Raw genomic sequence first — 10,652 nt, forward strand, 5'->3', positions numbered from 1 at the left:
CAATGCATTATATTAAGCAGATGTGGAGTATTTAGTTCAAACTTTTTTTAAGAAATCCTACTTATATTTTTTAGAAGATTCATATGCCCTTTCTCAACGGTTCTTTTCTATAGGAAAGAGCTATTTTTACTTTAATGGCATTCTTGAAGTCTTTTATCTTATATATCATACTCAAGTTTCTGTCCACGGACATATGGATTTTTTTTCACCATGTTGCACTCATTTACCTATATTAGGGTTATTTTAGTTGAGAAGTGTTATCTGTCTGATGTGTTACGGGTTAATGCTAAGTTGTCGTATTTGTTCCGCAGACCCTGAATTTGCTAGTCGATTTGTTAGTCATTCGAAATTCGATCCAAAGTCTGCATCAAACTGTGATATTCGGTCAAAATTCGTTGTAAAGGACCCTGGTCGACTTTGCGTTGAATTCCGACGATTGTAGAAAATATAAAATGAACCCAACAGTTGGGAGATTGCAGATTGCCAACGAATGATTTATATCGACAGCATTTTAATTAAAGTTGCCATTCTTTTTCGATTCGAAGGTTGGGAGATTATTGTTGATAATCGACGGTTGCACAACGTTATTTATCGCACGTCATTATCCACCAACTGAAATAGACGAATGGGGAGATGATCGGCATTGTTATCGCACAATGTTATTAATTATTTTGTAATCACAGGCAGTTTATGGTATCGCAGGCTAAGTCTTGACCGTGTGTCATTCACAAACGAACAAGTCTTGAGGTAAATAATATATAAGATATTTAACTCTTTTTAAAATATCTTTAAACTTATTCATTAATTAAAAATATTTAATCTCTTGAAATCAATCTTGAAAATGTTTATAAATTCAAATTGAAATATTAGAGAAAGAAATTTAATTTTTTATATTTATATTTATTAATTTATTATATATATCAAATATTAAACTTTAACCATGACATGTTAATAATTGAATACTAATAAAAATAAATAATAGTATTAAGTTTATATTCATTAGATTTTAAGTTTTAGTTTTAAATTAAGATATTAAATTAAAATAAAATGAAATCTTATATTTTAGATAGGGTATTTATAATATTGGATTGGATTCATCAATAAATAGTTTTGTATTGTTTTTTTCTTTTTTAAAATTGTTTGGAGCAGACTCAGCATAGTGGCATATGGACTTAATTGCTATATATATATAATCTTGAACGAGAACCAGAACCGAAAATGAACCGAACTCAATCTCAAAAAAATTGGACGAATTTCAAACCCGCATAGTACCAAAATTCGAACCGTCAACTTAGGGTTAATGACACAAGTCAACAATCTTGAATTACCTAAGGTTGGGGTCCCATGGAAGGGGTCTTCGTAAAAACTAGAGCTGGATCTGTGTTATTTTTAGGAATATTTTGAAGGTTGTGGTCTCATGAATTTTTAAGTGTACGGCAGCTTAAATGTTAAAACAATGACATTTAAGAAGTTGGTGGTCTCGGGTATACAAAACCTCTCTTCTATACTTCATGCAGAAAAGATTGTAAGAAAAAATTATTTTCCCTCTAAAATTATTGTTTACAAAATTTTTGAAATTAAATATTTGACAGTGACAAAAAACATTCCTAAACTAATAGGGCAATTTTTAGCCCCACCCCCTTTTCACTTGCTTAAACATGTAATCCAAATAATTTCATAACCAAACAAAATTATGTTCATGGAACCTCCTAATCCAAAAAAAATAGAACTGAACTGAAGCCCCCTGTATGGGACTTCTGCCTAATATTCTGTATTTCCCAAAGGATAATTTAGTGTCGTTTTCAGTACATGGTTATGCATTTCAATTCCTCTTAGCTACAAGGTACTGGTGATCGGTGTTCAATCTACCCAATCGCCCGTTATTTTTATATCAGCTGTCTTCTACTTTTCCGATACGAATGAAATATTCTTAATGGGCTTTTTTTGGTTTTTAAATTCCTGTGGGTGGATTTCATAGTAAGTTTTGGGGATATCAGGAAGTATCAAAATAGCATCTCATTGGAATATAATATTGTCTGATAATAAGCTGTAAATGAAAGGATGCTATTTTATTTTATCTTCTGCAAAATGTGTGTTTCTTACCATATTGAAAAACTTGACAGGTTCTATGTAAGATTCTTGAAGATAAATCTAAGCCCCCGCAGAAGAAACTTTTTAACTTGAAGCTGGCATTGATTGAGGAGATCGGTTGGAATCATTTGGTTTCATATGAGAAGGATTGGATGCTGACTCTCTTTCCATCTGATTACCCCCTCTTCTGAGTCACTGAAGATACATGCTTCTAAGCAGCACTGCAACCCCTCATCAATCTGGTGACGACTAAAAGTGAACAAATAACTCCTATTTTTGCTAGAGACGATGCTTATTTTATATAAATACTAGAGGCAAGGCACATATGAGGCTACAACATCGTATTAGATTTTGTGGATTCCAAAGCTCATAATAGTGCTCGATAAAATCACGAAGCCAAGGTGGGTCTCTCCAAGCTAGATTAATAATGTAAGATAGCTTTCTTTTCAATTCATCATTGCTAGATTATAAAAACTTTAAATCTTTCTGTAATGCAGGTTTCATGCATATTGTTTTACGTTTCAAAACAAGAGAATCAATTTTGTGAAATTCAAGATGCCTGCATATTAAGCAATATCGGTAGCGTCTGCATGTTCCCACATTATGCATGTGTTTAATAGACATAATACCATGGTACCTTTATTGTTGAGGACTTGTTTGTATATTGCTAATATGGGCTATTTCTCTTTCATTCCCTATCAATAACAAAGGCACAAATATCAAAGCTAAATCTAGCTTTCAACAAGTTGGAGGATGTTGAGTTAGTGCATGGTGAACAAATTGATGTGGATGTTCGTAATAAATGAGGTTGTTGTGAAACGTAATATTTGTGCATACGTTTTGTTATGTTGATCTCTTCTTATTAAATAACCAGTAATTCAATTTGTAATGGTTATGCTAATAATAAGATCATATTAAATAATATATTAGAGGGTACAAATTGGAAAAATCGTGATGATTTATAGTCTATTATAATGAGCATAAGTCAATATTGAGATCCTCCTCGTAAGGTCTATATGGAGTGTGGACCATCATTGTATTGTCTACCTTTTTACCATGTACGAAAATAATTTATTTATGAAATAGATTATAATAAATAATTTTTTATTTGATTATTGGTCAAATATAGAATTAAGATTAGGGTTACTATTAAAATCAGAGGTAAGATTTGGGTTAGAGTTATATTTAAGGTTAATGTTAGGGTTTGGCTATGATTAAGTTGAGGATTACAATTAGAAATTGATTTAGGGTTAGTACTAAGTTCAAGATTATATTTAGGAATTAGGTTTAGACTTTAAACTAGGTTCAACAGTTTGGGATAGAAATAAGGTAGGGTTTAGATTATGATCATTGTTAAAATTGCATTTAAAATCATAAATTTAATTATATTATAATCATATAGAACTTATCTTAACTCCAGTCATAGTACTAATCCTAATCCTAACATTTTCTTAAACTTTAATTTAAATATTAAGGTTCCCACCAGCTTCAATCCTAACTAAGTTCAAATTCAATTGTAATTAACTATATAATATTTTCAATTTTATTTCTATGTAAGATTTTTAAATTTTGTTGTTAAAATAAATAGCATATTAAATGTTGCTCTAATTGTTTTGAAAAAGAATTTTTTTAAATATTAAATTAAATATTATAAAAATAAATATATCTTATCCTTCCATAACTGATTTTAAAAGTAGAGCTTCTATTTATCTAGAATTTTCCATCCCCTTTAGTACCATTGCCATTATAGAAATGTTGATATTTTGCTTATTTATGTTTATATTATAATCAATTTATTTAACTTTATATTAGAATAGATTTGCAAAGTGTGTATTAAGTATAAAAGCTATAGAAGTAAAGTAAAGTGTAAGCATAAAAAATGGTACAGAAAATATCGTAATATTAAATAAGATATTTTTTATTATATTAATATAATAAATATTCACAATCTTGGAAAAATGTTGCAAATGAAGACGTTTTTTTTAAGAAAGAGAGTATTCATTTTAATGAACTACTCTATATCTATTTGACATCAATCCATGACAACGTCACCTTATGTGTGATCAAATTGTTTACATTATAGATAACTAATATTAACAATATAAAACAATGTATGTTTTTTAGTACAAAAATTATGATAAGTAGGTTAAATTTATCATCATAATATAGAATAACATAATAATAATGTTAATTGTTATATTTTAATATAACATTTTTTTTATTGTAACAATGATAAAAAATAAAAAGTTGAATATACAATTTATAAAAGATACTAAAATAATATAAGATGCTATAATAATTATTAAAAGTGCTTCTTTATATTTAAAATTATAGTATTATTATTATACTATCTTATGTAATTAGATTATTATATTACAATTTTTGTAATTCTTTTTAAATATTATTTTAGTATGTTGGATTTCTCCTAGACTCATCTAAAAATATTTTAAAATATCATAAACTATATAAGTTCTTGTAATCAAAGTTGAGCATATTTCAAATACATTGTTATTTTTTTGGGTGCCACAACTCCTAGGAAGTCCCAGAGCTTCACCTCTCTGAGCATAACCTAGATTCAATGAGTGTTAAGTGTTTAGTACTCATGAAATATGGGTCAAAGAGTTTGACTCAAAAACTACATGGTTAAATCATGATAGCAATATCACAATTTGACTAGTTGTGCAAATTATTTCCTCCTTATCACTTTTACAAATGTTCAAGAAATGATTCAAAATTGCTTGAATACAAGGCACAATTTGTGACTAACAACTGAGTCACTTGCAATGGTTATGTGCAAGTGCTTTCTAAGTTTTGATACGAAGGCTCAACTCATTTCTAGAATATATTCGATGAATTAAAAGTGGGTTATGTCTGTAACATGGAGGTGTGAAGGCTATTGACACTCTTTTCATCGATATGAAATGATTGTGTTTATAGATGTGAGTAATTAAAGGGAAAATTAACAAATTGCCACAAGATTATTTACTAACCATTTTTTATGACAAAGAAATTGAAGAAATGCTTCAATGAGTACATAAACCGATAGCATTATTCACCTGACATAACTATACAAAACAGTGTGAAAAATAGAAAAGAAATGACCTCAAGATAAATTACAATCCAACAAATAGATATTCGGACCTCAAAGATCTAATAGATATAAATTACTCATTATTTAAAAACATAATACCAACATGATTATTTTGCATCTGCAATATTGTTAAGCTGCCCAAAAAATAAAATGAAAGCATATAAAATTTCTCCTATTCCCTTTACAATCAGCATTCGGAAAAAATGTTTCTCCCCTTCATTTGTGCAGAACAGAACCCCATTCCCATCTATCTTCTTACAATATGTAGAATATTCAAACGGTTGCTCAGTTGCTATAACAGACTTTCTTTTCCACCATGTCTTTCATGATTCACACTCTCTCCTTTTAGTTTCCAATGTCACAAGATAGTAATAAAATTAAAGAACTCCCCTTAAGAAATAGCTGCCAGGTGTCACCATATAGGATTTTTGTGTGCCTAAAAGCCTTCAAGACATTTCTTGTATTCGTTTGCTAGGGTTATTATTCTTGAATCAACCGAATCTTCTTAAGTTGGAGAAGATTAGCTTTCTCTTTTGAACTATGGAAGATCAATTATTATAATTAAAAACAGTAGAGAGATACCATCGTGGCATGCTAACGAGACTGATGGGTTTTAGTAGTCGATTGTGAGGCCTGCGATGTTGAACTGATATTGGAAGGAAGGAGTCACACCGCAGACCGGGTGGATGGTCTTTTACATTAATCGTGAATCTTTTTAGGAAGCTCCCTGCGCAAGTTTTATCGCCAGCATCGGAGATTATTAACAACCATGATCTATGTCGACATGAAATTTCTATGCCCTCTTGTGAGAGATAGGAATAACAGTTCGTCACAGTGGGGCGTGCTCTTGCTCTGTTCTTTATAGTCGTCGGCATTTTGTCAAACACTTTGCCGATTCTCTAATACTTCCGTGTGGAAATAGCCATGAGGTCCTACGAATCCATGCTTTGGTTTCATCATCTTTCGACTGCAGCTCGGGCTTCATCAGGGGCAAAGTCTCCCTCAAATCCTTGCCACCAAACTCAACCATTCGTTGAGCAAATGAGCCTCTGATGTTTCTATCTGCAACAATTTCTACGTCAATACATATTCTGGAAGGCTCGAATTGGGTTGGGGTCCCCGTTTCATCAGAACGATCCCAATCATGCTTCGGTTTGTTTCCCAAACTGGGAATTCGCATCTAAAGCCCATTGATGTTGTGCGGCATTCAAATGTGTATTTATTTAGCAGTTGGTTGTGTAGTGCAATAAGACAATCCTTTCTTTCCATGTCACCCTTTATGAATTCCAACATATACTAATGCCGAGTGGAGACCATCTTCAAAATCAATGTGAACAAAAGGATATGAGCAAATGGGACGTCTCCTCGAGATGTTGGTTCTGTCAACTGTTGCGGGTGTAAGGTATTCATGAATTACTGGGTTCACCCTGTGTAATAGAAGGCTCGCTGTGGTATAACCCTCCGTGGACAATGGGAGAGTAAATAAGACGTTGGGATGCTCTTCTATAGATGTATAGATGTATATATACAGGGGACTTGTGATACCATGACTCAAGTCTTGAGTGTGAGTCTTTTATTACCCTCTTGACATGGGTTCGTGTCTTTAAAACTTTGCATTTAGGACTGGTGAATTCTTTTCAAGTTTGAAGCATGTAACCTTATAGCTTGCGCTTCAGTTTTGAATTCGAACCTGGAACTCGATTGTGTCATTATGGACTCGTGCTCTGTGACCTTTTGAAATTGAACTGTTGAACTCAGACCTTAAACTGAATCTTTGAACTTGGCTAGCGTATTGAACTCTGAATTGCTGAGTTTCGTAATTGAACCTAAACCTGCATATTGAACTCTGAATTTTGAACTTCATGGTTCATAATTCACGTTCATAACCTTTCTCCTGTCAGCTTACAAAATGATTATTAGCAAAAACTGATATTACTGTTGAATATAATATTGTACCTTGATGCAAAATCAGCATATATGGTGACTTACAATGCTCTTGAAAAGTCTACGGTGAAATTGACAGATGTGGTATTTGTTTTTCTGTAACCACGGCAGCAGTCGTCATCTTTGATACTTGGAATATTCGAATATCCGTTGGAAATGGATTAATGTTTTCGTGGAACAAAAGCCATGTTACTTGGTAGTTAATATGCGATGTGGCATGAGTCTATGGCGGATGTCAACATTTCTTACAAAAAATGATTAGGACTAAACAAAAGAAAGATTGGTAACAACATTTCATTATATATATTTTTTGTTCAAGCCCTACCAGGAAGCTGCCACCATGTTTATGCTACTCGCTCTGATATCTTTGCTACATTCTATGTTATGAACTTTTAGTAAGCTGTTACTGGTAATTTTCTAATTCCTTTTGATGCCAGTTTTATACTTCTTGGTGAAGCAAATCGATTTCTAAGGGGTTGAAGAATACAAAGGTCTCACAGAATGTTTTGTATTTCTCTTCTTCTTTTTGATATAGTCAGACGGAGGTAATTTGTAGCATCTCCAGTCACAGGTATGCTCTACATTAATCTTCATTTGCAGAAGAAGAAAATTTGGCAAAGCTATGAAAGAAAGTTCATGACTAGGATTTGATATAACATTTGTCTCTCCTCTGAAATTTTAACTTTATTGCACAGTTATCAGTCATGACAGTTTTTCTAGATGGTTATTCCTTTTTCAGTTCTATGACACGTTGAACTACATTTATATACCAAAAAAAGGGGGTTGAGTTGTTTTTATAAAGGAAACTATATTTCCTTTGAGCAGTTGGTTACCAGTTCTTAAACGGTTTTAAAATCAGTTTAAGAAATCAGAAGTTGTTTGAAAAATCTTCATTAGACTGTGCACGAAATTTGTAAGAACTTTTATGGTTGTTTGGAAACTAAATTTCTTTTGGGCTTCAACGAAATTGTTAAATATGATTACTGTAATTAATTGGTTGAACATTTGAAAGTGTTTTTTTTATTATGAAGAGATTTTGTGACCAATTACAGTTTCTACCTTAAACAAAAAGGCATGAGTTTTTGTTGCTAATCTTCAGCACTGTAAAAAGGGCGAAAGTCAGCATTCCTGCTGTTAACCTTTTTGAGAAAAATCTTTGAAGCAGTTGGCTTTAAGCAAAAAGGTGTGGATGTAAATGAAATGACTAGGTTGTAAAAGCAATACATTTATTCCTCCTTATTTATGGAACATCTGAACTAATCTAAAAGCTTCATTATGAGATTACTTACACTTACAGGTGTATGTTGTTGAAAACATACAGTTATATGTGTATGTAATATTGAAACCAAAATTCAAAAGGAAAAGAGGGTCGTAGTCCTGACTAGTTGAAGTTGTTGTTGGAAAAGGAATTGTTTGTCAATAAAGTTACAAGTTATATGGAGTGGTTTTTCTCCCTATGACGAAACTGTAAAGATTTTCAAGGGTTTTCCACTCGGCAGAAATCTTGTATATTTATTTTGTCAGTTGTAAACTTTCCTTTGTTGCTTAGTTTTAGTTAATGATCATTTATTTGAAGTAAATGATATATTTGCTTATTGATTTTGTATAAGTTGTTTAAATAAGATGAAAATTATACTATTCTGATTCACCCCCCTCTCTTGTGTATCTATTTTGTGAGTTGTAAACTCTCCTTTGTTGCTTAGTTTTAGTTAATGATCATTTATTTGAAGTAAATGTTATATTTGCTTATTGATTTTGTATAAGTTGTTTAAATGAGATGAATATTATACTATTTTGATTCACCCCGCTCTCTTGTGTATCTATTTTGTGAGTTATAAACTTTATTTTCTTGCTTAGTTTTAGTTAATGATCATTTATTTGAAGTAAATGCTATATTTGCTTATTGATTCTATATAAGTTGTTTAAATGAGATGAAAATTATACTATTTTGATTCACCCCCCTCTCCGAGAACATCATCCACTTCCAACAATTAGAATAATAAAATTGAACAGATTATTCTTGTAGGCTCGATTTTTAAAATTTGGAAAGTTGGGTGTCAAGCACACTAGCAATAAATAAAAAGGAACAACCACCATAACTTTCCTCTATGAAAAACTAAGCAAAGTCTAACCATAACACTCCAAGACATAGTCTAGTACTAACCTACCAAAACCATCACAAGTACTAATAACAACATTCAAAGTATGCCATGTAAAGTGTAAATAAAGTCTTTAACTGAACAAAAAACCTACTAACTATCTTCAGAAAACTATGACCAACTAGGTTGTCAAGCATTAAAAACCACAATAAAACTTGGACCACTATCAATTTTTATTTCTATTATCCATGTTGTATAACAACATGCAAGCTCACTCTTTAGTTAGGAACTTGAACAATTCCCTATAGTTGTGGTCCTCACTAACTTTACCTTTATGCTCTTTTTCCTGCAACAAACAGAGAGTAGTCGCTAAGATGTGCGTGACTATTAGTGTGAAGCAAGTACTCTTCTAGAGTCTTATATCAATGTCTACATTGTCACCAACATCACCTTGCAATCTTACATCAAAATTGGCCAAGATTTTCTTGATTGCTTCAGTCTCGCCACCAACATACCCTTCAACACAACATTCCTCCGCAAAAGGTTTTCCCATGTCAAGGGTAAGGGAGGGAGAATTGGCTTTGGTTGAAGGTTCAATGGTAAAATTGACAGGTCCATTTTTAACGCACTCAAAAACATGGGATGAACTACTAGCATTGGTTGATGGGGGCTTCTCTAGGGTTTCCTCCTCTATAGCCATGCTCCCTGAATCCTCCAAGCCATAAGAAGAAGAGGCTTCCTTCATATATTTTTCCTTCTCTCTTAGGTTTTTTGGCCACCCTAATCGAACGATGAGGAGTACCAGCTTCTTCAACAATTTCAATATCCAAATCAATTTGATGGATAGTGAAGTTTTCCTTCTTAAGAAACTTAGTTTTTACCCCACCAAGGGGATTAGCACACGTTTTCTCTTTGGGATTTCAATCAATTCAGTAGTAGGGGAGGTGTAAGGTGGTCTTGGGGAGCTTTATTAGAGGGAAATTTTAAATGCAACTTTTTACTAGGTCCTAGGGTGGGAAGAACACTAGCAAAATGGGGAGACAATAAGGCTAAGGCTTCCTAGACTAAAATACTACACAAAGGGCATAAAGCAAGGTGAAATTTATAAATGCTATAGATTAACGCCTAGTGTATAATAGTATATTTGTTCGCTTAATTCCTAGCTTCTATAATCTCTCTAACATTAGAGTCCATAAATTGTAGTAGAAAGAAATGAATTGAGATGAGATCCCTATTCCTAAAGTGATTAAGGAAAGGAAAGTGGCAATAATAATACACCCCAAAGTGGCCCTCAAGCGTAAAGTATTTCATTATTACAATGCACACCTCATCCCAGGCAATAGTTTTTCATAGTCAAAGCCTCCCCTTTTCTTGACAAATTGATATTTCTCACAAAAAAATTGATTCAAGCTCGTAATATTAGGGGT

General features: G+C 32.3%; 1 protein-coding gene across 1 annotated transcript in view; it reads left to right on the top strand.

Moving 5' to 3' along the window:
• TPP2 (tripeptidyl peptidase ii) overlaps positions 1-2,836 on the top strand; it is a 313,725-nt gene extending 310,889 nt beyond the window's left edge. The window contains exon 34 of the mRNA XM_089825602.1: positions 2,124-2,836. Coding sequence (XP_089681728.1) covers positions 2,124-2,282 — 159 coding nt within the window. The 3' untranslated portion in view covers positions 2,283-2,836. The remainder of the gene's footprint in view (positions 1-2,123) is intronic.
• The last annotated feature ends 7,816 nt before the right edge of the window (positions 2,837-10,652 follow it).

This window comes from Cupressus sempervirens, chromosome 4 (genome assembly GCF_028749045.1).
Source record: "Cupressus sempervirens isolate cs-2001-9-10 chromosome 4, ASM2874904v1, whole genome shotgun sequence".
Classification (NCBI taxonomy): Eukaryota; Viridiplantae; Streptophyta; class Pinopsida; order Cupressales; family Cupressaceae; genus Cupressus; species Cupressus sempervirens.